The sequence below is a fragment of the Coffea arabica genome, chromosome 7e (assembly GCF_036785885.1).
Source record: "Coffea arabica cultivar ET-39 chromosome 7e, Coffea Arabica ET-39 HiFi, whole genome shotgun sequence".
Lineage (NCBI taxonomy): Eukaryota > Viridiplantae > Streptophyta > Magnoliopsida > Gentianales > Rubiaceae > Coffea > Coffea arabica.
In genome coordinates this window covers 12,882,444-12,908,788 of record NC_092323.1, presented here as the reverse complement: position 1 = coordinate 12,908,788, position 26,345 = coordinate 12,882,444, and the positions used below count along the sequence as shown (strand labels likewise).

The following is a 26,345-nucleotide window of genomic DNA, read 5'->3' as shown; positions in this document are numbered from 1 at the left end:
AAATTATTTGCTCAGTCGTTTTCTTGGTTATTAATCCAAATGGAAGCTGCATGGAGTCTGACTTTGTCTAGGGGCCGGCAAACATGACCTTGGTAATTGAAACATTACTTAATACATTTGATTGTTGTCCAAAACTCCACATATTGTATCAAGTTTAGGGTCTAATTCCACTTTGGACCCTTCATATTTTCATCAATTTTCGATTTGCACTTACAAGCCCTAATTCTAACAATTTGTACCATAGAGGTATTAACCCGTCCCAAATCACTCCAATCCCCTCAATTATTAGTAATTGGTCGCGTTATGTGTATTGCAACGTACTTCTTTCTTAGGCATGAAAACTGATATCAGTCGTTAAGATAATTCAAAAAAAAAAAAAAAGCAACTTTATGCTTTGCCTGCTCTCATTGATGCGGAGTGTCACGTGTAGTAGGGGTGCTTTGAAGTCCTTCGATAATTTTAGGGTCCAAATGATTGGAAATAAATTTAGGTATACAGCGAGAATATGCAAAAGTTTTAGGGAACAAGTGAAATTAGTCATGTGATTAAACAAGTTTTAGGATGATTAGACCTTTGATGCAATATTGGAGAATTAGGTAGTTCTTGAGAACTGGTGGATGATTTAAGTATTACTAAGTTGAACATTTTCCTAGAAAAAAAAAACGTCGTGGACCTGTAAAATCACAAAGGCCACTTTCAACTTTGAAGATTTATTTAATGGCGTACACTTGTAGATTATGTAAAAGCCAAATTGAGTAATAATAATGTCTGATTGATACTCTAATAACCGGCGTGAATCGCATCATCATCATCTCACTTGTAATAATGCACCCTTAATTGTATAGTGTTTCTGTGCGTTAGAGTCTTATATTATCAATGGTTAGTTAACATGAGTTAAGGGTGCGTTTGATAAAATTGAAGTCTGAAATCTATTAAGTTATTATTTTGTTAAGTATTAAATCAAATACATTTGAGTATATATTACATTCAATAATAAGTGAATAACTTATTCCTTATTTTTAGGAGCAAATTTTATCTAGAAAATCCAGTGTCATTTAATTACTTTAGATGTTCAATTTTTTGTTATCAAACGCGTCTGAACATATTAAAGATCCGAATATATTCAATTCAAGTTCTGAATTTGATTATCAAACAGAGCCTGCTCAGTAAGGGCAGTTGGAGTTCTCCTGATTGTAAGTGATAAATTGCATTGTAAATGTATAAATTGATCCAGTGAAATCCAAAATTTTAAGTGATAACTGCATTATAAACGTACAAATCAATATAGACACCAAGAAAAAAAAAGCTAAAACATCAATTAAGGAGATATAGTAATAACTATTTATTGTTGTCTAGCTAGGCACGAAAAAAACCAAATGTCCAAATTGATCACAGAGAAAAAGTTAAAAACCTATTGATTGGTGCAGTTTCGTTTAATTTGGCATTACTTACCCCTCACAATTACCTTCCTTTATTGCGTTATTTACACAATTTATCCTCGTCTGTATTGGGTTGAAAGAAGGAAAGAATTTATTTATTGTGTGAAAACAGTTAACCATCCAAGATGCTCATGTGTATTCGAATTCAGGAAAAAGTAAATGCAGAAACCAAATTCAACGCGGAATTAATAATACTCTATTTGAAGATTTTGCAGCTTGTTATTGTCATTTGACAAAGTAAAATATTGACAAATAAGTAAAGTCTTTGTGAGGATTAATTTACTTGGGCGTTGTGACAAAAAATCCTACTGTAATAAATTTCTCTGTAAAGAACTGGTAGCCTCATTGACCATATTGGACCCTTGCAATCAATCGATCTGTTGCTTGCAAATAAACTAACTCCAGATTGGAAGAAGATAGTAAAACACTTGGTGATTAATATTAAGCAGTCGTCATTTCATTAAATTAAACAGTTAAAAAAAAAAATCAACTATAACATAAATTACCAGTGAGCTTATTTCAAGGCATCAGAATACATACAACGTTCATTTGACAAATGATATCCAATGCTGAGAAGTGACAATTGTTGAAACAGAGTGATAAATCTGACAAATGGAATTCCCCTTCTTTACTCTTTTAACCTCATATTTAGGCGCGGTTTGGTTGGATTAAACAATAATTACAGCACATGTTCAGGATTTCAAGTTTTATGGACGATGATAATCTGTAACATGGATTTTTTTTTTTTAAAATAACAAAACATATTTCATTAACAGATTGTTGGAAATCGTCCAGCACGATCGATATACGTCGTTGCCCTAATATCGTATTAGTTGCTCGAATTAACGGATATATCAATCGTCCAGCACAAAACATATTTCATTAACATATTTCATTGTTGGGCCGGCCGGCCAATCTTAAGCAGCTAAGCCCGTGCTTAGTGTCGTAATAGTTTTCATCCGGACACCCAATTTGCAGAAAATAGTGATGACAAACGTTTACAGCCAATTTAAAAAAAAAAAAAAAAAAAAAAGACTCACGAACACAAGCCAAGTGAAAGTCATATAAACAACATCAACGTAAATACCAAAAATATCCTAGCCCGGTAATTTAAAAAAATATTCTATCTTTGTTCTTCTTTCCCGATAATTAGCTCTTTTCTCTCTTAAACACACTAACTGTAACTGGCTATCCCTTCCATATTACTTTCAATCTAATATGGTATTATTTGACTTTTAATCTATGTATTATCTTCTTTCTTTCTTTCTTTCTTTTTTGGATTTTACTTCACTTTTTTCTTATTATCCATGGGATTTTGATTCATTCCAAGGAGAGAAATTTGGGACAACCATTTCAAATGGGATTGACTACTTCAGTAAAAGGCTGTGAAAAGAGGGTTGAGGAGATTCACAAGTATTAAGTAAGCTTGTCAATACAAGTTTTGAAAAGAGGGCTCTTGAGATTTCATAACCATCGAGTAATTTTGCATGATTGGTGCCATATTGGGGTGATAGTGGTGGTGTTCAAATTGCCTCTCTAGTCTCTACTACATACTAATAGATATGACTTACTGGAAAGTTGCTTAGTTAAGCGCTCAAGCTATTGAGAGAAGGGTGTTCATCAAAGTTTTGGGAGTGTGAAAGAAAAGATTTTGATTTGTAGCCATACGTTGAAACTAGTTTAGTTGAATGCTTGATTTTTTATTTTTTATTTTTTGTCTACAGAGGGAGTATCCCAACTTGTACCAGACTAATCTCCCTGCGTCCGTGCACCCCGCCCCCCGAGTATATACGAGACGGCAAAAGAGCCAGGGTCGACCACAGGACCTGGGGCCCAATGAGGTTATCCCCCAAGAATGCTTGATTAGTATTACAATTTCGGGATGGATGGCATTTTATAAGTTAGGAAGACTGTACTCCACTATGAATGTGTATTATTTGACATTTAATGAATTTTTTTTTTTTTCATTTAGTTGTAGCCACTTGAGTTCAAATTGGTCTTAATTTATTCTTATAAATATTCTCAACTATTATTTCTTTTGATATGGTGTAAGATCATTTATAATTTGATATTGTACTTTTAATTGGATTGTGAGTTGCTTTTAGTGTATTTTACCACTATTTAGGAAGATAGGGTTGAAAAAGAATATAACTAAAGTTTGTGATAAATTGGAAAAAGAAAAAGAAAAACATCATCATTTAACCAAACATGTTTATATATGAAACAAAAACATGTTTCTGTTTCGTTCTTCTAAAAATGCAGAACAAGTGTTTTGTTCTATTCTTAAGCCAAAACAGAAACGGATGAACAGCCAAGTAAGCTAAATTATCTTTTTTCTGTTTCTTTCCCGTGTAGAACCCCAAAACCCCATATCCACCGGCGCCTTCGCACCCTCTATCGTCCAGCTCCGGCAGCCCATTTTGTGTGTAGCCATTTTTATTTTGCTGACTTCTCACCAGCCACATACAGTAAGAAACTCTAATTATTCCTATGTCGGCGATGGAGCCCCCGGGCATCAGGGGCGAACAAAACATTTCAATTCCCCATGGGGGTCCCATCTATAGCCCTCATATGCTGGGTCGCCTCACTAGGGTTTCTGAGTTTGAGAGCTCTGTATTTGAACAACTTCAGGTACCCAAAGAAACGGAAATTTTTTTTTTTTTTTTGTTTATTTACTCTTTTTTTGACCTTTTTGTTTATTTACTTGTTTATGAATGTTTATTGGGTTTTTTTTTTTTTACTTTTTGAGGTTACTTGCTGGTAATATTTGGCGAGTATTTGACAATGTACAGAAGAAAGGATTTTTTTAAGGTTGCTTTAGAGGAAGCATTTCACTATGATGATTGATTTTATGGAATTTTTTGCTGTATGCATGTATTCAATTATAAATTTCGAGAGCAATTTTAATTTTATTTTATTTTATTTTTTTTTGAAGAATGCCCTTTTTAATGGTCTTTTTGTTTTAGGAATTTAAATTGTTCGGGATATTTGGGTAGTCAAACTTAGACGAATTTGTCTTTTAATGCAGAATCTCAAGGCAGACATTGGTTGGGACTCGCTCGACATATCTGATGATGAAATTTGGTCAGTCTTGTTTTTTCTTCCCCTGGTGCCCACCCCCATGTATTTAGAATTAGTTGTGGTTGCTTTGCATTTTTTAACAATGAAGATATCTGATTTGAATGTTCTATTAGTTATGCTTACTCTTATTTTAATGACTTGCAGCGTTAATGATCTTAAAATAATTAAGGAGGAGGATTTGGTAAATCGGGCTTTTGAGGAAGCATTAAAGGTAAACTGTTTTGAGTTGTAATTTCTCAGAATTATCCAGTTTCTTAGGTTTTGTTTTCTTTAAAACTTTTAGTGGATAATGATAGGATGCGCAGCTGAAAGAGAATATTGCACAAAAATCCCAGGAGCAATCGTGTCAAAGGTTAGCGGACATTTCATTTCTTCTTGCTGATTTTGCTTCTTTCTAAGCTTATCTGATGTTTTCTACTAGCTTGAATGGTAAAATACCGTAGTTTCTTACTTTGCTTTTTGTTGACCGGGGAAGGGAAGCGTTACTGATGAATGGAAGTTTGAGAGATGTCATCACAAGTCTTTGGGATTGTGGTGCGGAAAAAGTTGGGTTAGTTTTAGGACTGTCATAATATGAAGGACATATTAGGTTATGAGATGTTACGTATTTGTGTGGTTTTGTACATAAATGGTTTAAGAAAGATTAAAATCAACAAGATTTTTGGAAGTCATTTCACTGCAATGCTTGCCCATTAGAGATACTGTAAGGCGTATGGATCCTCATGAAAATTTTAGGTAGATAAAGTGAATCTCATTAGTTTTAGTTCAGCTCAGTTTTCTTAACTGCAGAAATCTTCATAGTCACTGTCTACCGTTCCAAAGCTGTCCCTAAGATCATATATTTCTGCTGCTAGTTGAATGTGAATTTTTCAAACCTATCCCTAGAATCATATAATTCTGCTGCTAGTTGAATGAGAATTTTCTATCAGCTGAACCATAGCAACTTATAAAAAACTAAAATAAAAAAGGCATTATGTATAATGTCAATCAGTGGTTTCTGTTCAACTTTGTTTGCATATCTGGATTGTGCAAACTAACTCTCAAAACTCTATCTTATTCTTCTCAGAGTTTTACAAGAAATAGTGGAAATTAAAATCTTATCTTATGAGTGTTGTAATTATAGCAAATCGACAATAAACTCCTATAAAGAATCACACATCACACATTTCATGCTTATCTTAGTGATATCTTATGAGTAATATAAAAGGGGAAAGGAAAATGGAAGGTTTCTTTACTGATCTTTTAATAAGAAGAGTACAAGGAGCAATTTCTGTTCATGAAAAAGCAATAGACTGCTGTATTATCACTTGACACTTTCGCATGGTTGCCATCTTTGTGTGTGCAAAACTCTTCTGAGAGCTACTTATTTCTTAATCTATGAGAGCTACTTATTAATTTCAATACCAAGTGTTGAGAGCGTTTCTACTTTCTCAGCATAGCTTTGTTCTTTTTTTTTTCTTTTTTAAGTAAGGCCACTGATTGTTTTGATTATGACCACTTCCAATTTCTCACTCTTTTTTTCAGATACTACCTCTTTATGTATTTAGCCTCCTTAGGCTTGTATGGGAACCAGATGATGGCAATGCATGTGCTATTCTAACTCTTTATGTTACTAGGTTGGAGGGAGGAAAGGATACTTTAGTTACTTGTGGCTCCTCAACTGGTGCTCCCAGAGATGTCAAAAAGACAGTATCAAATGATAATGTGTCGGAAAAGAGAGAGAGGAAGAGGCGTGTGAATCGGGAAACAGTTAATCTTGAAGTATGCTACCGGTTTTTTAATTTCTTTTTTCTTATTGCCATTTGTTCTGCTTCCAGATGAAAGTTATGTTAAACGTTCACCATTTGATAGAATTTGGTTGCTTAAGAAATACGTGCCTTTCCTTTTGCTGTTCCTCTAGGGCTAGACATGTTGATATACTTAAGATGAATTTGACATTCTGGATTGTTTAGTTGGGGGATCTGAATGTGATCCATATAATTAGCAAAACAAAAGGATGTGATTTTACCTCTTTGCGAAAATATTTAGGACTGAAAAATGCTAACCTGGAAAAATATTTACACAAATGAGGATGCCATTTTACCAATTTCAACCCTTGATTTTTGTGGAGAATTTTACCTCAATGTGATTTAAGAAATTTTGATGCATTTTCAGGAAGGGTATGTTGCAAAGGTGAGAGAACTCGCAAAAATTAAACAAAAACAAGATGAAGATAAAACAGCAGCAAGATTGCATTCATTCAAGTAGGCATCTTTTAACTTTGACTATCTGGTTAAAATTTGCATTCTTTCTTAGCTCTGGTCGTCCTTGTTGAACAATCCCTGTAGATTGCTGCATTTTCTGATTTGCATCTTAGCTTTGGTGTTTTTTGTTTCATTTCAGTGGTAGTTGCAGAAATCAATCTGCTGCTAGTTCCCAGATAAAGAATGACAAGTTGACGTCACTCAAGTCAACAAGTTTTTCACCTAAGGTTTGCTTGAGTACGTGCCTTCTTTTACTGATTGATGTGTATCTGAAGCTGTGCAGTGTCTATCCACAATTGACACTTTAAGCATTTGGTTTTTCCTTTTTTTCATTTAGTATTCTGTTGAATAAAGCTAAATTTCCACTTCAGGTTTTTAGCTTATTTTCCCTGCAGATTGGAGCAAGTGAACATTAGACTTGTTTGCTATGTGAGAAAAATGTTCTGTTTTCATTCCTCTACTGAGGCAAACTTATTTAGATGTGTTTTTAAAGTTTATTTTTAGAGTTTTGCTTAATTTATACATATACATATACAAATATATACAGATATACAGATATACATATACGTTTATATATATAATATATATATGTTTACTTCTGTTTTGGCCTAATTGTGTTCCCAGAGAATTTCTGTGGTATTAAACAGTTCTTAATTTAATAATGAAAATGGCAATGTAAGCAATGAAGGGAATGCATGCTTAAGGTTATAGTCAGGTACCTAGTTATAGTACAGTGGATTTGTTTACACGTCCAAATGATTACTAGCATGGATATGCTTAGATTCGCAGATTTTATGTCAAATTGTTTCTTGTTAATGCTTTAACCTGCTCTAAGAGCATGATGGTTTTGAGTTATTTTGTTGGTGAAAGGCCCAAAATCTAGTCTAATGTTTACGCACATCTAAGTTAGTGCATCATGACTTGATTAGCAAGTCTCATGAGAAGGTTAAAGTAATTTTTGCTCGAACAGTACTAAGCACTTGTTTGTGCACTATCTGCTTTTGCAATCCATTGTATACCTGATCAAGAAGATAGAGTTATTTTTGTAATTTTATGGATCAAGCAGTCAGTGGCTATGAAGCTTCTGTACTGTTTTATAATCATTAACAAGATGGTTTCTTGTTATAATTTGGATTTTTTGTAAAAATAATGTTTTTTAACCATAAATAGCTTGTAATAAGAAAATATATTGCATAGTGTAGATACCAAATATAGGGATTGAGTTTTAACTAAAGGAAAGGCTTATATAAGTACAAGAGTAATATATTAAGTTTTTAATTTAGAGGCCATTTTGGAAAATTGTTGGACTATACACATAAAGTGGTCTGATCTATTTAATTTTGGCAGTCATGAAGATTATGCGTATACCAATGTATATGGATAATAGGTATTCTAGGTCTAGCTATGCTGACAGTTGGTGCAAACTAATCATATTCTTTATCGCTTTAACTGGTCACAGTTTTGATAGCTTAAATTCCTATCAAATTTATTGTAGGTGGGATCATCCAAGACTCCTGAGCAAGTTCCAGTTCATTTTCCTGAAGTCATTCTCTGCCTTGAGGTTTACCATAACAGACGAACATGGTCTAAGGTGAAATACTACTACATAGTGCATAGTCATTTAATCATCATATCTCTTTAGATGGACCAAATTAATGGATTCATTTGTTTTGTTTTTTTTATCCCCTTTCACTATAAATAGACAAGTGGCACACGAGATAGAAATCTGTTGCTTAAAAAATTTGTCCAACCAGGTATCTATAAAAGTGGAGATGGATTCTATAAGCCCAAAAATGAAAGTGAAAATGAACATGACTTTTCGTTCTCCACAAACAGTTTTCAGTTCTTTTAGAGCTCTTTCTTCCTCTCTCCATGGTAATCTCAACAACCAATTTACATACATATGTTCTGGCGTAACCTTGTGCATGTGAAAAGATTAAATGTCACTTACAAACCCTTATAACCGATTGTAAAATGAGCACTGGATGGTTGTTATCTTCTCCTGTCTCATTGCACATAAAACGCCAAATTAGACAAATTATTTTGCTCATACATCAGATATTCAGCAGTTAGAAATAATTTATTGGTAGCCTTTCATGCAGAGAAAGCAACTTGTGCCATGTTACTATTCTGTTGATCATTGATTTCTGTGCTAAGGAAAAATTTATACCATTAAGTTTCTGTTGTGATTTGTAATGTCAATTAACCTCCAAAATCTTGAAAACTTTGGCTGTTTGTGGTATGATTTTTAACCTAGAGTTGATTTTTGTCATTAATACTATTTCATATGTGGTTCCAACTTATCGAGGTGGTGCTATTCCATTATTACTTGAGCTATTGACCAGATTAAATGTGAAGTAACATGCCTATTCTGATACTTAGTTGGTTTTATATATACGTATGTGTGTGTGTGCACGCATGTGCACATTCTGCAGTACAAATTTCAGAGTCTTCCTATAGGTGCTTGTAACCAGCATTCTACTGCTGTAAATGTTTGCAATTGGTTATGTGCCATCTGATTGCATGGTTGGTGCATTTAGTTATGTTAGTTAAGTGTATTTAGGTTTTTGATATTGCCTTGTGGTATCTTTGGGGGAGCTTCTAACTCTAGTACCTCGCATGTACTCTCAATATGTAAAGTTTGGTCCTTCAAACCCTACCTGAGCATCATGCTACGGGACTGCCTTTTATGTTTTATTTGGAGAATTATTTTGATCGGGTAATGCTCCATTCTTCACCAAGTGCTTCTTATTCATGTCTTGGTGAGACTATTTTTACAGTAAAATGGAATTAAGAATAGCTGGATTGAACAAGATGCACACATAGCTTACACAGACTATAGCAGTTGTAATATTTTGGATCTTTATTCTAGTTTATTTGACTTTTTGAGTTTCTGTTTATTTTAATTTTCTCTCTGCTGGTCATCTTGTAATTTGCCACTTGATTGCTTTAAGGGAAAATAATGCCTTGTCCTGAGCTCAATGTTCTGGACATCTCTTCTCAAGGCTCTCAATCTTTGATCAATTATGTTATGTAGTCCTAATATATATCCTTGAAAAATAGCAGCCAACTCATGGGAGTTCTGCCCTCTTTTTGGTTTATTTTTCTTTCTATTGGTTAGTTTTCACTGTAAACTAAAACGTTATGCCAGTTTTCCCTAAGAAGTGCATTATTTTAGTTTCTAAAGAGGAATATGATAGGAGAAAACTCTTTTTCCTTTTCAAAGACAGAATATTAATTGAGGTTGAGATAGTTAAATCTGAGTTTAGTACTTACCATTTGAACTTGAAAAGTCGGAACTTACTGATTATGAACACTCAAGAGTAAATTCATAATTTGTTAAATTGAGTATTGAATTTGAACTCTGACACTGCTTCTTGTATGTTATTTCTTGCAATGAGAAATAGGCACCCAATAACCTACGAAATTGTCTTAAATCACCAAATGTAGTTCTGGTTGCATGTGAAAATGGTCTTAAGTGGTCTGTCAAAAGATATTTATATTTATTATTTTATTCTGAATCACACTTTGTTAATAAAATCAATGTAATTTTTTTTAGAATTGCACTTTACTCTCACTTTCATGGACTCTGGTGTTTTCAGAGCTTCATCTGGATTTGGGATTGTCTTTTTTGGCCCTTTGTCCCTCCCTCCTTTCAGGGGTGGTGGGTGGGGGCCAGAATCTGTTTGATTGATTTTTGTTCATGCTTTTACTTCCTGCTGAATTTAACTTGTACTTTTGCAATAAATTTTGTAGACACAAGAATTTTTGGTTCTTGGGCGACAGTTTTTGACTGAAGTGAGGGACATGATATATTGTTTGACCGATGAGATCATGAAAAAGGCTGGCAAGCATGATGCATCTGGATACTTCCTGGTAGAAGTAAGTGCATTGGCTTTCTTCATTACTGAAACCTTTGGCTGTTCTTCAATTTCTCACTCTAAGAGAAGTGTACTTTTGGTAGGATGTGTTTTGCAATGACACGAGGGATCCGTATGCTATAGATTACAGTAAGCCCATTTTTAAGTGGCTTGAACACTCTAGGAATGTTGCACTTGAAAAATGGGAGTTCATTGTAGCTGGTGAACAACAGCAGCACCAGAAGCGAAAGGCATTTCTAGACAGCAACGAAAAACTACAGTTACCACACTTCAAAGTTGTTGACATGCAAAAAACTCGCTTTTGTGACCTTGGATTTCGACTTGGTGCTGGATATCTCTATTGTCACCAGGTATACATTTTTATAATCATTCTAGAAGTTATTCTTTTTCTGTTTAATAGTTGCCTTATCAGAATTGTGTGTTCAGGGAAATTAGAAAATTGTTGGAATACTTACTTTCCTGCTGACTTTGTGTTGCACTACTTCATACTTGTAATTTCATGCTATAGATTTGGGAGATGACTGCTCAAAATATCATGAATAATTTTTGTATTTGAGCAAATATTTGCTTTTCATTGATCAGAAAACCTGCTTATACAAAGAGTCAGCAGACTAATTACACGGAAGAAAACACTATTAAACTATACAGTAAACAAATTCAACTGAGATTTATGTGGCAATCCCAGTTCCATGACTAACACCCAGTTGGTCTTAGTCGTAGGAAATTTTCCCCCACCAGCAATCACTGCCCTTCCTATAACCAATGCCATCATGATCATCATGTTAATAAGATTGTTTCATGATTTCTTCCTTCCTCTGTTTTCTGCCAATTTGCCCATCTCTGTGATTCCTTTTTAACTGTCCCACGTGTTCAAGTGTTTAGTTGTCTCTCTCATGGACTGATTTTGTTCATCTTATTGTGCTCAAGGGGGATTGCAAACACCTAATTGTCATCAGAGACATGAGGCTGATCCACCCAGAGGATGTACAGAACCGAGCTGCTTATCCACTGATAACCTTTCAATCTAAAGTACGTTTTAGGAAATGCTCTGTTTGCAACATTTATAAGGCGACTAAGGTTACAGTTGATGACAAATGGGCACAGGAGAATCCTTGCTATTTCTGTGATCTTTGCTATTACATGCTTCACTATGCAGATGGCTCTCTGTTGTATAGTGACTTCTCTGTATATGATTATCTTCATGAATAGTCAAACATAACTATGGTTAGAGTTTGCCGGGTAATCAATGTGTACTTTGGTTAGTTTTTAGTTTGTGCCATAACTCTGGTTTTAGTCTATTGGCGGACACAAACAGTAGAAAATGTATAACATAATCACGTACAATCCCATTCGTACTTAACAATTAATTATACACCAAAATAAAAAGGGAAATAGCTAGTTAAATAAACCGATAACCGGCGAGCTTTAATTTGTGGCTAGCAGGGCCTATGACAAGAATGAGTTCTTTAGAAGGGAAAGTAGGGTAATTATGAGTTTCAATCATATTCGGAGCTTAAAGAGAGGGAACAAGAAAGAAATGTAAAGAGTGTGGGAGTTTACTGAATTGATACGTTGTTGTGGTCCTAATCAAGCTCGCATCTCTTTTGGATTGCTTCTATCTTTTAAAACTGTCTGCCAATTATTTTTAGGGCTTGTTTAGCAATTGAGTTTTTGTCCAAATTTGTCTCCTTTGAATTTTTTAATAACTTTAACTATAATAATTTTAAAAAACTTTTCAAAATTTTTAACTTGCACACTTCAAAATACTCAAAACATACAAAAAAAATTTCTCTTCCTCCTTTCTTCTTCCACCTCAAAGCACCACCACCTTCGCCGCTGCCCAAGACTAGGTGTTGCCAGTTTTGTTGCCAGCAATCTCTTCCGACACTGGCCACTTTTTTTTTTCGTTTCTCTCTTATCCCTCTCCCTCTCCTCCTCCCCTCCCCCTTTGCCCAATTTGGTCACGTGACCAAATCGCGGCTACAATCTAGTTGTGAAGGGGAGGGTGGTGGGGGAGAGGGTGCGGGAGATGAGGGGGAAAGAAAAAGCAAAAAAAAAAATTCCATGTTTACTGCTGGTTCTTTTGGCGTCGGAGAGAGTGGTGGCGGGGGAGGGAAGGGAGAAGAAGAAAGAAAGAAAAAGGAAAAAAAAAAGTTTTTCATCTTAAAAATTTTTCCTACAATTTTTACAGTATGTTACAGTAAAATTTTAGACAAATACTCAAAAAACTTATTTACCAAACAAGGTATTAGTTTGATACTTCAATTTGGACTATGGACTGATAATAAGGTTGCATTGGAATTTTAATATGTATGATGTTGTAAATTACAAAACCCTCTAAAATTCTCAGATTCTCAAACCCACTTCTACTAATCTCAATTCTCAAATTGTCCCTCTAAAATTTCAATTGCACCACTTCATCTCTTACCAGGACTTAGGGACATAAAAGAAGATAGAGAAATTGAGGGAGATTGGTGGACTTTTGCATTTGTTTTTTGTTCAACCACATGTGGGCTAATATTGATTTCTTAAATTAATGAAATTGAAGACACCTCCAACTTTCGGGCTATCAGCTGATTCCAATCTAATCCATAGGCCCATTATTATTATTATTTTTTGTATGACTGATTGTCAGTATAACAATTAAGGGGCCCACTATTGTACGCCTCTGAGCTCATCTCTTGACTTTCGGACTTGATGTCTGTGGGCAAGAGTATGGCTATGGGGCTAACTACTATATAACGGCCCATGTTGAACAAGTACCCTTTAGGGCCTCAGGTAGCGCAGTGTTTCAACTATTACTTTCTTTGTTTCTCTCCTTTTTTTTTTTTTTTTGTAACGTAAATGGAAGGATTCGAAATCGTGATTCTAATTTACAGTCCCTCTTCCTTCCTTCCTATCATCCATTGCTCGTAGGTTAAATTTGATGGTGAATATACCTAAATTGTTGAACCCAACGACAACCACAGCAACAACAAACAAAGAGCATGCCTAAATTGCCCTGGCACATATATTGCAAAGTGTTGACACGGTTTTTTTTTTTTTTTGAACTTAGATTTCAAACCTCACGCTCCAAGCTATGCAATTAACTTTTAAGCCAAAAGTTTAGATAAAGGTTTACAGAAACAATTTGTCATAACACCGCTACTACAATTATTTTCTACATCTTTGCAAAAAATTATCCCGTGTACTTCATAATACTTTCAGTGCATCAATGAAAACCAATCAAACTAGACGCTAAAGTTAGAAGTCAATAGAGAGTATCACAAGCAGAAGATAGCGCTACTACACGAATAATTTCATTATTTTCAAGGAGGAGATTTTCATCAAGTAATCGAGTTCGAACAAGTTGACAAATCATCAAAGAGCAAAATGTCAAAATCAAGAACAATCCCGACCAAAAAAAAAAAAGGCCATGTTAATGAACACTTCTCACATGAATTAACCACAAAAATCATATCATGCTAATCAAAATTGCAAAAGAATCATCAAATGCATAAATCTGGTATTTCTAGGTTGGTTTGTACTTCTAGGATTGATCATAAAATAACCGAGACCTCCATGGGATTATACATGAAGTGTTGAAGAATTAGACATTCACAAGGAATGATACGCAGCTGAGAACGGAAATTAACAAATATATATCATACACTTGATATGCTCAAGATTTCTTTAAAGAACGGAACCAACTGATTAAGTGAATAGAGCAAGGCAAATCGCACATATTGTCTCAAAACTTGAATTCGGAAATATTGCAAGACATTACAAGGAAACCCATCAAGTAAATATTAAAGGGTTTTCATGTCAAATTGGTGCTCAGTGGATCCAAATGCTAAAAATGCTTAACGTGAATTCCAAATGTGTGCTAGTTTTATATTAACAAAACCAGTGCAGGTCGACAGATCACGAAACCGCAACCGTCAACAAATTTGGGCCGCCAACCGAGACTTGCCACACTACAGATCCAATTAATCAGAAATAATAAATGCCCCACCATCTTGCTTCTTATTCCAATTTAAACAATCTCCCCCTCCCCCAAAAATTCCAATCCAGATTCCCACAAAAAACAAAAAAACAAAAAAGCTACAAAACAAAAGCCCCGGAACGTCCAACGAATTACTCTTAAAACTCAACACAAGGAAACGCTCTTGATACCCATTCAAGCAAATTTTACAGCTAAGCATAAAGCATAATGCCACCAATCCAATAAAATCGGCTGAGTTAACATAAATTATTACCCAAGTGAGAACAATCTAACGACATCCCTAGAACAGTACAACGCACTAACAACAAAATACCAAACTACATTAGATCAAATGAGAAACGCTGTTCAACACCAGATGTGTGACAACATGCAGTTCACCAAACTGAAAATACAAGAATTTATAAGTCGATCTTGCCATCCAACCCCAACACAAAACATGAACAATAACCATACTACTGCACACATGCCACCATACCACGAGTTCCTAATAGCCACCATCAACTACCAGTAAGCAAAAGCCTCTGTCCTATCCAACTATATAATATTGCTTGAGAACAAATCAAAAAACACCACCAAAGCTACCATTCTACACGAGGACCCTAAACAAGCTTAAGCACGTTCGCCCCTGATCCTCCTTGCCAGCTGAATGTCCTTGGGCATGATTGTGACACGTTTGGCGTGAATGGCGCACAGATTTGTGTCCTCAAACAGACCCACAAGGTATGCCTCAGCTGCCTCCTGCAATGCAAGGACTGCATGGCTCTGGAAACGGAGATCAGTCTGCATACAAAACAAACAATTAGTCGCACTTTCAGGAAATCACTTTCCCCAAAATAAAATGAGAGAAGGAAAAACAATCCCAAATTATCACTTACCTTGAAGTCCTGAGCAATTTCTCTGACAAGCCTCTGGAAAGGAAGCTTCCTGATCAAGAGCTCAGTACTCTTCTGGTACTTACGGATTTCACTGCATCATAAAAGCATGCCAAATTACAACCATACATGGACAATTCTAAAAATAGAGACTTAACAAAAAAATTCTACTCACATAAAATAAAAGACCTAAACAAGAACTACTCAAATGCAAACAGTAACTACGAGGAAAAGAGAATAAAAGACCACACTTACCGAAGAGCAACAGTACCAGGGCGGTATCTGTGGGGCTTTTTCACTCCACCAGTAGTTGGGGCAGACTTGCGAGCAGCCTATAAAAATGGAGGGGGGAAAAGCCCAATTTAATAACAAAATTAAAGAATCAAACCTCCTTACACAAAATGAGAAATAAAAACTTGGATCAAGGGGCAAGAATAAAACCTTGGTAGCGAGTTGCTTCCTAGGAGCCTTTCCTCCAGTTGACTTACGAGCAGTTTGCTTGGTACGAGCCATCTGCAATTTAATATATCCAGAATTAAACTTAGAATCACACTAGAAAACCTTAATTCTATAACAAAAGGCCAGATACGTATTACCAAAATTTCGGGAGAAAAAAAAAAAGAAACCATAAAAGACGAAGTTTGTTTCAGAATTTCATAAAGTTGACCCACAATCCAGTTCAAAAATAGACGTGTCCCCTTAAGATCTCAAATTCGACTACAATTTCGACAGATCAAACAACAAACAAAAACCCCCAAATTCAAAAACTCAAGAAAAAAGCCCTAACTTTTTATCACCAAAATTCCACAAAACCAAAAAATCGTAACTCAAATTCGCATAACCAAACCGAGAAGACATAAATCAATCCACAAAACAACAAACCCTAACCCTAACGCGGCGATCCTTTAAAACCGAATTTTAAAAAAAAAACTAAGCAAATAAGAACCCTAATTGACCACACGTGCAGATTACAAATCAGACTGCTATAAATCAACCAAAAATGAACCAACAAAACTATTAAATAAATTATATTAATTTCTAAAGAAGAAAGAAGAAGTACAACAAACCTCTCAAAAGAAGACCCTCTCTCTCTCTCTCGGAAGACCAAAGCTCTCTCTCTCTGTAAAATTTGGGCAATCAAATGGAAAATTTGCAAGTAGAAGAGGTTAATGGGTATATATAGCTGATGAGGTGTCGGCTTTTGATGGGATTGGACGGTCCAGATTTATTGGACGTGTGCTTTTTTGGGTACGGTATCCGACGGTTAATAAAGGCGTCTGTTGTGTTTTCTGTGCTGAAGTTGACGGATCAGATTTGAAGTTTGAGGTGCAGGTCCGGATCGAGAAAGGGAAATTGTTGAGTCCTATTGGTTGAAATGGGTTTAAGTAGGATCGAGTTAAAGATCAAAAACTTGTTTTAGTAAGATTTGAATTTGATTTGTTCATTTTTACTTATTATGTAAAGAGCCCTTTGACTAGTTCGGAATTAGAATTGGGGTGTCATAATTTATGCCCAATTCACGGTCGGGCCAAAAAGTTGTAAATTTCTTATAACCTTAATAAAAGTTGTAGAAATATATTTTTTAGATATTCTGGTTAGTTTGATAGGTAAGAGTTGTTAAAGGAGAAACAAATAAAGATGGACCCGAAAAAAAAAACAAAAAAAATGGCTAGACGAGAAGCATGCAATGTTCCAAGTAGTAGACTAGAAACTTATGTAATAATGGTGATCGATAATTTTTTTATTTCGTGTAACTTTGATTTATGATTGTTAGTATAAAAAAAATTATTACATTATTAATGTATAAAAAGTTAATTTATTATTTTATTTGGAAAGCCATTTTCTTCTAAAAATTTTTTAAATTTTTTATAAATAAATTTTTTAATGACCTTCCTATCTCTCACATGTATAAGTGAAAACTTACAAGGTTTCTTGGAGCTATCCTCAAGGACCACAAGATTGGTCTATATGGAGGAGCAAATTCCGACGACTAAGGTCCACAGGACCACCAGGCCCTTTGTTTAACCAAAAAAAAAAAGTGGACACTGCATCTGGTAGGCCTGGCCCAGTACTGACTGTTGACAGTAGCCCATCATTCGTAAGTCGCTGTTGTTGGAAATTGAAGGATTGGCCCAAGACATGTTCTTACCGCTAGTTGTGATTAATATTGATGATGTTATTAAACACTACTTATAAGACGATTCCTGCTGCACTTATAAGACGATTTCATGCATGCCCAACTACTAAAGCCGGGAAAGTTGGCATTAGGCGCCCCGTGACCAATTGTGTCCACGCCTTTCGGGCACTCAACCATAAATAATGTCACAGGGATCAAAGATTTGATGGCTTCAGACCCCAGATCAGTTCATAACCACAAAATCATGCCAGCGGAGATTGCCATTGCAATGAATTATGAACAGCGTGAATGAATTCTTGTGTGGTGTGGATGGTTTTCTGGATGTAGTCAGTCATCGAAGAGCCAAATTATGAAATATGTTGCCAATATCTGAAGATACAGAACAGATCCAGAAAATTTTAACGAATCGTAGCTCAAAAATCATCCAACAAGACAAAAGGGTCTTTTGGAAATACTCTATTTTCATGTACAACTGCTTACCATGTGAACTTCATATGTATTGAATGGGAAAATGAAAGAATTTAAACACCCCACCTCCCCCCCCAAAAAAAAACCTATTCACTCTCTGCCTGCTACTATTTTACAAGATATTTGAATAAATTCGCCACTGTATTGAAAACTCTACACCCCCCCCCCCCCGGGTAATACCGCTAGCTACTGTACCACTGTGCTTAACAATGAACACTTAAAAAACTCCCATCAACAAACGGAACCCAACAGCGACATCAACAATGAAATCCAGAATATTTTTGCACATGGCGTATAGATCATATCCATAGCACAAGCAAAAACAATTAACCCCACAATCTTCTTGGCCAAATCTGACCAATGGTGCCATCTCCCTTCAGCCCATCACAAAAAAGCCAACACTGCAAACTTTCGAGAGCCATTGTAAGACACCAAAGTAGGGCAAGTCTCCACGCTAATAGACAGTGCAGGTATACCTTTCGTACATTCTTGGATTTGACAATTTCGGTCCTTAACTTGTACCGTGGAAATTAAAACACCTTTCAACCTTGAGGTGTTTTGCAATTCGAAAGACAGCTGATAACACCACCTCAGAGGAGGGAGAGAGAGAGGTGGGAAATTCAGGTAAGCAAACGGGCAAATACTGGTCGCTCATCTCCCGTAAGCAAAAGAATGTCAGCACAGCCCTGCAGAAAATAAATCTGCCAAGCAGATATTGAACCTTATATCAGTCATAATCCACATTCAAACAATGATCAAATAAAAAATCAGTCCATCTCACAAGCTCAAATAAAGTACAAAAGTATTAACCCCAAGCATTTTCTCATTCTCTCCATAAGCCACCCCTTCTTTGAACCATTCAGCTACAAACTGGGATTTCTCGTGAAAACCAGTTACAGCTGTTAATGCATGTCAATAGTGTACTGGTATTTTCCATCTAATTACTCTTTTTTTGATTTTGTGGGGTAAATGCTTCCAAGTACTTGTCAATTGAATGATTGTTCCAAGATATCTTGTGAAATTGGTTAAATGTTGGTTAGGGAGAAGATATTAATTGACGCAACAATCTCATCAAGTGGATGAGATCCAAAGACAACCAAATCAATAATTTCAGATAATTACTAGTAAACAATTTTATGGAGCCATAGAAGAATGGTAAGAATTCTACTCATTAACCAAAATATCTACTGAAATCTCACAATTTTTTTGTGGAGGAGAACTGGAAAGCGTGACTGATTACACAGGAAAGTTGCACTTTCTTCACAAGTAACCAACAAACAAAGATTCTCAAGCACAGCCGTATATATATACCGACCTAAGAATTAGACGCCGAAGCAAATGATCAGACAGAACTTGAGCCCAGACCAGATGTAGGCTTGTTGATGTGCAAAGGATTACCTCCCACTCAGAGAATGCAGTGGAGATTATGTTGTCAGCATCAGTACGGACATCCTAAAAGAGGAAACAAGAAATTAATGCACAAAAAACCAAAAACAGAAACAAGAAATGAATGCAGAAAACTAGTAAGCCACAATATAGAGGTTCCATTTCTGTATCTCACCCACCACATCATCATCTGATAAGGAGAACCCAACTAATTGGCAGAAAGCCTGAAAAGGAGCAGTTAGAAACAAGGTGAACTGGCTTCCAAAATGCATTGTGTCACTGTCAGCTGGGTTCTTAAATGATGGTCTCAGGGGAGAAAGGAATAAAGCAGGTGTTTCTCCTCTTTCTGCTCCATGTAGAACCTGAGAGCAATTGGTATGTCAGCAATTTAAAAAGGCGGAACAGAAAATAAGTATATCTCACTCCAACTCCAAACTAGCAGTCAAATGAGAATATAAAGCAGTACAATGTAATAGCATTTCAATTTAAGAGCACCTTCAGTTGATAACAAGCCTTTAAAAGAAAAACAAAACCAGCACAACAGTAATGAGCAGCTAACAAGTAGCTTAGGCTCAATTTGGCTCAAAGCTCATATCTGCTCGATTATAGTCAAGCTTGAGTTCAGTTCAGGCACACAAATGATCAATCCAATTGAGTAGTCAAGTCAAGCAGTAACAAAATGTATCAGGAGCACAGCTCAAGCCGGAAGCTAACAAGGCTCAAGTCAAGTTTGACTTTAGGTACTTCTAGTGGAGCTAGTGCTAGATAACCTGGATGTTTTGACTTGACAGCAACATACAAGGGAGGAAAAGGAAGGGGGATATGGTGGTTTCTGAAAAAGTGCAAAAATATACGGAATAGGAAAGCACTCAAATACAACACCCTGTCAAGTATATACTGAAATGTTACACACTTTAAGCCTCCTACAAGGTCAGAGATAATTAAGGAGTCTTTTGGGCCATTGGGAGTAGGGGTGGCAACAAATTGAGCTGCTAGATCAAAAGCTCGACTCTAGCTTGGTCAATTTTGAGCTCGACCGGGCTCGAGTCAAGCTCAAGCTACTTGAGTCCATTATCTAGTGGAACTCGAGCCCTCAAATATTCTGCTCAAAAGCTCAGGGCTTTTTGAGCATCGTGTGTGTGTATATATATAATTTTTTATAATTATTAAATTACCTAAAAACCTACACTCCTAAAAACAAATCACATGTCTTACCATTTTCAAGCTCAACCTCAATTTGCTCCTCAAGTGAGCTTGAGCTCCTTATATTTTACACGAGTCAAGCTCGAGCTTCAAATTTAAAGTTCATCAAGCTTGAGCTCGAGCTCAGGAAGTTTACTTTGAGCTCAAGCTCGAGTACACCAGCATTCGAGCTCAACTCAGCTCATTGCCACCCCTACTTGGGAGAAAGGATTAATGTAGACATCAAAGATTAAAAATCCTGAAAGATCAAAAGGAGCAGTGCAAATGAAGATCTGGGTGCAAATGAAGATCTAAACCAGATGCTAACATCTGAAATATCCCATACTTCTCCGGCGAGTCACTTAGACAAACTAAACGATCTGAACCGGATTCCACAGGTCAACGTTAAGCCAGATGAGTTGAACAAGTAACAGACAAAGTTTTGACAAACCTGCCTTGAATGCATGGCTGTTGTCACTATCTACGATCAAGAAAATAGGCCTTCTTGTAAAAGGAATTATATCACCAGGATACAGGTTATTTGGACCTGAAAACAAAACAAGCATTAGTAAAAGTGAATGATACGAAAATAATTGGATCTATTGCTACAGATTTTTAAAAGCAAGCAAATAGGATTTTGCCATTAAAACCCACCTCCATCTCTGCTAGGACCTAACCACAAACAACTTTCAAAAAAGTGACTTGAGTCGCCCATGCCATTAATATGGTTATCTCGCAGATAGCTACTCTTTTCATGGTAACCGTGGTTAGACTTTGAAGATTTCCTTGAACTTCCTGAGCTTTCGCTGGATGAAGCACTACCATGACCTGCATTCCCTGAAATGATCACAAACACCATACTTCAAAATATTAGTGCATGTTTTTCTTGTATCAAGTAAAAAAGTATGAATCAAAGTTTACCTGTAGCTGACAGGTACAATAGCATGACACTATCTGGTGGTAGCTCTTCACAAATGGTAGCAATAACCTGGAAGGTTCCAAAATACAAAGTAGAACACCTGTAACTAGAAGTTTAATTGGAAAAGTAGAAAAGTAATGCATTTATTGTACTTAAACATGAGAATATGCAGTGGGTGACACGTTTTTACTTATGTCAAGGGCTTACTAGATCAGCTTTTGGTCCTTATTAGCAAGGTTAAGAACTTAGACCTAGAGATTTCATTGTACTAGCATTCATTATAAAGTGTAAATCGCAAGGATTTTGCTCAGTAGACTACGGAACAAAGGAATGCTATGCAGAGGGGTAAAGTGAAAGAAGCCCAAAAGCAAGAGTTTCACAAGGGCTGAGGGGGACTAGCCAACCTTAGATATCTTCTGCACCCCACATTAGACTGAGAACCAGCAAAGGTCAGTAGCCCTTGGCTGACAAGGGTCAATGGTACAAGTGAATGCAAAAGTAACTTAAAATTTAGTTACCTATGAATCTAAGACAGGCAGCCTTAAATTGGTCAAGCGAAGCACATTAACATATGGCTAAGGGCCTTCAACAGTAATTACGGAAAATACAAAGCTAAACTTTTTCTTTGGTAACTAGAAAAGGAACTACTTAGATAATCAGATACTCCCAACAGACTCTTTCAAAGGATCCATCGACAGGTTGCGAACCACAAATTGCAAAAATATTAATAGGTTGTTGAATAGTTTTCAGCACTTACTGCTATCAATTGTGTGACAGAAGAGCGGTGAAGTATAGACTTCCTCGGGTTTGGTGGCAATGATGGATCCGTCATATCAGCAGCCAGGTTTATATTGATGAGTCCTGAAGCAGCAGAGTGATCAGCCAAAGCACCGTTCTCTTGTGATTCAACTTGATGCTTCTCATAGAAAGACCCACTAGGTTCCCATTCCAAACACTGAAGCATTCTAAAAGTGTCCAGAGTAAGTTCTGCAAATTTGACCTATAAGAGAACAGTTAATAATTCCATGTATCAAGTTGGATACACCCAAGTATATCAAGAAGAAACTACCTCATGTTTGTGATAGCTTGTTAGTAGAGCTTCTCGAAACTTTAATACCTTCTTAGCATGAAAGCGGGCAACATAAGGAAGAGAGGATGGATATGAATCAAATAAGGAACAGAACCGTAAAGGTCGAACATTTATGAGGGATGTATCAGCTTTGGTAAATCGAAGAATCTCTTGCAAAACCAGCTTCCATTCTTTGAAGTTCGTAGTATCCTGTGATCAAAGGAAAGTAGATTGGTCAAGAAGTTCCTCCATTTCTGTAAGCCCAATACTAGGGAGGAATTTTCAAAATCATGTGTATGCACACACTGAAGAGAAACAGCATCAGCCCAATGTCCAACAGACATCAAGTGGAGCACAAACATCCCACCATTTCTGAGATGATAATTTCCGTATAGACAGTTATGGAAGAAATGTGATTCATCTTTGAATTCACATTCCCTGCATTAGTCTATCATTGCTTGTAGCATGAGCATTGTTGGAAAAATGCACCAAGAGACACAACTACAGGTAATGTCATTTAATCCCATTAATCTTGCTACAAAAGTAAGGACATCTCTTGCAGATTAAACTTCCCTATAAAAGGCCAATCATGCCATTGTTCGAGCAGACTAAACTTCCTCCTAAATTAGTCATCATTGCTGTTGCAAAAAGTTCCGCTAGAACTGCATGAATCTATACCCAAAGAAAAATGAACTTTACCCGGATCGTAATTATCACCTATCACAATTTCTTGGTTAAACAGATTAAGCAAATAACTATTGGGCTTGAGATTTCAGCCATGCAAGCTAACATTTTTAATTCAACTACACCAAAAAAGTACGAAAGCTAGCATACACAAACGAAATCTTAAGCTCAAAGGAAACAGTGAAATTAGAAGTTATGAAAGGTACGGTACATTCATACGCGCCGAAAACATTTAAACTAATTAGAGGGGATTCAAAAAAAGAAAGAAAAGAAAAGAAACAACAATTCATACCGGAAAAGTGGATTTACTATCATCGACAAGAGCTTTAAACTTATCAACAAGCAATTTAACCATTTCCGTCCGGTTCAAAATCAACGAAACCATCAAAAACCTCGCATAAAACCTCAACTCCTTAAATCTAACTCCTTTATCCTTCTTGGAACCTTCATCGAAGTACTTCCGATGCAAAATCGCCTCGTAAAACACGTACGCCTCGATCAAAAACCTCGCTTCACTCGTTCTCATGTACTGATTAAAATACAATTGGCCGATCCGAGACGCAATCTCCCCGATCTCCCACCTCTGGAGCCCCGACCCGATTAGCTCCGCCCGGTTCTCCTGCTGGTACTTCCATAACCTCATGTACGACTTAAACACACTGTGGAAGTAGTGACTATACGGCCCACGCGCGTACGTCGGAGCGTCGCGCACACGCGCGAATTTTCTCTCGGCATTTTCAACTAATGCTTTGAACGTCCTCGCGACGGTATTACCTCCTGATGAAGACTCCCCTGCCATCGCTCTTTCCTCAATAGAACTATTCACCCCAGCATTTCTTCTTCCTCTTTCTCCAAGTATATACCTTACCCCCAACCTTTCACATCACCTCAGCAGCAGAAGGTCGTTGTCTCTATCTGTTTCTTCGACCGTAACATTACTTCACCAGAATTTACAGCGGGCAGCCAGCAGCGGTTCTTTATAAATTCACCAACGGAATTTCAGAGGTCAGTAGCTGAAGGCCGTTTCTCCAAAAAAGCGGAAAGAACCAGAGTATTTAAGCAGCAGAGGGTGAGGGAGTGGACATCGAGATGCTCTTTGTTTTTCCTTTTTGTTTTGTTTTGTTATTAATATATTTACGGACCTTTTTGGGGTCAGAGCTTTTACAGTGGCGGCGTGGGTGGGTGGGTGGGTTCGGATTCTGGTTATGGTGGGACTGGGTGGGGCGGCGGAGACAGGGTGGAAGAATCGTTGAAGTCCGGTGGGGAAGCGGGAGCTGATGAGTTTCTGAGGAATTTTTAGTGTGTGAGTGCGTGTTTTGGTATCTGTCAGAAGGTGTTCAGAAGCAAGGGTGGCAAAATGACTGTGTGTGTGTGTGTGTGAAAACTGAAAATGCGGGTTGAGTTGGGGATTGTTTGGTAGCGGAGAATTGGAGGACTGGGACGGGTCAATGGGGGATAGAAAGGGGCCCAATATTATCTGGGTGGTTGGTTTGACTGCTAAGCGTGGCCCACTGGCCCGTGCGTTTGGATGGTTTCTATTTTCCCGTGTTTTATTATACTTTATTCCTCTGTATTTTACATTCAGGCCAAATTTATCCAGGAATATATTGATAATGAAAAATTGAAAATGATTTCTTTCCATTCCTTTTAGATGTATGAAATTTTGTTTATTAGCATTCTGAGGCTCCTCTTGGGTGACTTTAAAGAAAATGTCTCATGCTCTGGGCACTTTATGATCTTTTTATTGATACTGCATCGTCTTTTTTGGGGGTGCTAGCAAGTCAAGCTACTCGCGAGCGCTTGATCAAAAGCTTGACTCGAGCTCGGTAAAATCGAGCTCGAGTTCGAGCTCGAGCTACTCGTTAAATTTAACGAGTCGAGTTCGAGCTCAAGAAATAAGTACTTGAATGTTCGCCGAGCTTAATCGAGTTTTCATATTTTATTTTTATTATATATTTTTTAAAAAAATTATAGATTTATTTCAAAACTCGAGCTCGAGCCGAGTAGCTCGGGCTTGATATTTACTCGAGCTTACTCGAGCTCAAACGAGTCGAGCTCGAGCTCGAGTAGCACAAATTTTGATCGAGCTCGTGCTCGAGTATGGTGCTACTCGAGCTCGACTCGGCTCGATAGTACCTCTACGTCTTTACATGCTTTTAGAAAAATTATTAGTCAGATAGAGTGCTATTAAACGATACTCTTTTAGAATATGCAAGCATAGGGGTCGAAATCAAGAAAGAAGTGCTATATACATTAGTATGAGTAATTTCAACTGATCAGTGCAAAAAATATTAAAGAATGAGCGAATATGAGATTAATCTATGAGGAGGCTTAACATTTAAGATAGTCTTGGTTTTGACTAGCACTGAGAAAAGAAAAAACTAAGGCCCGTTTGGACAGTCATTTTTCGTCGGAAAATTGCGTCGTTTTCCTTGATCACAATTTTTTATTACCTTTTTTCTTCACATACATCAAATTGCTACAGTAATTTTCCTACAAAAAATCCGAGAAAATGCAATCCAAACAAGGCCTAAAGAAGGGGTTTAAGCCCTCCAAAGATGAGATTTTGGAACTTGTCAGTGTTAGAATTTTTTTAGTTGTTGTAAAATGAATATGTCGTGAACAATATCATGTGATTAGTGGGGCTACAAGAAAAGGAGAAATTGAATATCATTTCTTTAATTTCCTCTCTTTTTTTTTTGTTTGATGGGGGATGGTGGTTTGGAAGGGTGGCGGGGGGGGGGGGGGGGGTTTAAAGAAGCAAAAAAAGGGTAACAGGCAAAATGTCCAAATTGTGGTTGATATTAGGTGCACAAAGCCAAATGAGTAGCTGTAAAAGGAACCAAATGCAGCACAATTCTTTGTTTAATGGTGAGTTGGTAGTGCATTTGGTTTGTTTACCATTATCGATGAGAAAGTCGCCAGTTTTCAGTTGAAACTTGAAAGTGGAGAATAACATCTTCCGAGCCGATGCAAGTCAAGTTCAAATGTTGAAGGCC

General features: G+C 36.6%; 3 protein-coding genes across 6 annotated transcripts; 1 reads left to right on the top strand and 2 right to left on the bottom strand.

The window, feature by feature from the left end:
- Positions 1 to 3,619: 3,619 nt before the first annotated feature.
- LOC113700970 (snRNA-activating protein complex subunit-like) lies at positions 3,620 to 11,906 on the top strand. 2 transcript variants are annotated; one of them, XM_072059787.1, is made up of 11 exons: positions 3,620 to 4,070; positions 4,468 to 4,523; positions 4,665 to 4,731; positions 4,804 to 4,872; positions 6,045 to 6,281; positions 6,675 to 6,763; positions 6,903 to 6,990; positions 8,259 to 8,354; positions 10,520 to 10,645; positions 10,728 to 10,994; positions 11,572 to 11,906. In XM_072059787.1, exons 1-11 carry the CDS (start codon positions 3,930 to 3,932, stop codon positions 11,851 to 11,853), a joined length of 1,518 nt encoding a protein of 505 aa, XP_071915888.1. In that variant the 5' UTR covers positions 3,620 to 3,929; the 3' UTR covers positions 11,854 to 11,906. The 2 variants fall into 2 exon arrangements, with proteins under 2 accessions (XP_071915888.1, XP_027077200.1); XM_027221399.2 differs by having other exon boundaries at positions 3,629 to 4,070; positions 4,817 to 4,872; positions 6,137 to 6,281.
- A 3,022-nt stretch (positions 11,907 to 14,928) lies between these two features.
- LOC113701786 (histone H3.3) lies at positions 14,929 to 16,709 on the bottom strand. Its single transcript, XM_027222584.2, has 5 exons — positions 16,569 to 16,709; positions 15,943 to 16,014; positions 15,757 to 15,833; positions 15,505 to 15,595; positions 14,929 to 15,409 (listed from the first exon to the last, which is right to left on the bottom strand). Exons 2-5 carry the CDS (start codon positions 16,012 to 16,014, stop codon positions 15,239 to 15,241), a joined length of 411 nt encoding a protein of 136 aa, XP_027078385.1. The 5' UTR covers positions 16,569 to 16,709; the 3' UTR covers positions 14,929 to 15,238.
- Positions 16,710 to 17,985: 1,276 nt separating this feature from the next.
- Positions 17,986 to 24,756, bottom strand: LOC113702129 (uncharacterized). Of its 3 annotated transcripts, XM_027223139.2 has the most exons (10): positions 23,639 to 24,751; positions 22,663 to 22,872; positions 22,351 to 22,593; positions 21,596 to 21,662; positions 21,329 to 21,511; positions 21,130 to 21,221; positions 19,672 to 19,854; positions 19,422 to 19,558; positions 18,583 to 18,807; positions 17,986 to 18,507 (listed from the first exon to the last, which is right to left on the bottom strand). In XM_027223139.2, exons 1-9 carry the CDS (start codon positions 24,143 to 24,145, stop codon positions 18,618 to 18,620), a joined length of 1,812 nt encoding a protein of 603 aa, XP_027078940.1. In that variant the 5' UTR covers positions 24,146 to 24,751; the 3' UTR covers positions 17,986 to 18,507; positions 18,583 to 18,617. The 3 variants fall into 3 exon arrangements, 2 of the variants coding, with proteins under 2 accessions (XP_027078940.1, XP_027078939.1); XM_027223138.2 differs by having other exon boundaries at positions 17,986 to 18,807; XR_003451061.2 differs by lacking the exon at positions 17,986 to 18,507 and having other exon boundaries at positions 18,601 to 18,807; positions 19,668 to 19,854; positions 23,639 to 24,756.
- Positions 24,757 to 26,345: the final 1,589 nt, after the last annotated feature.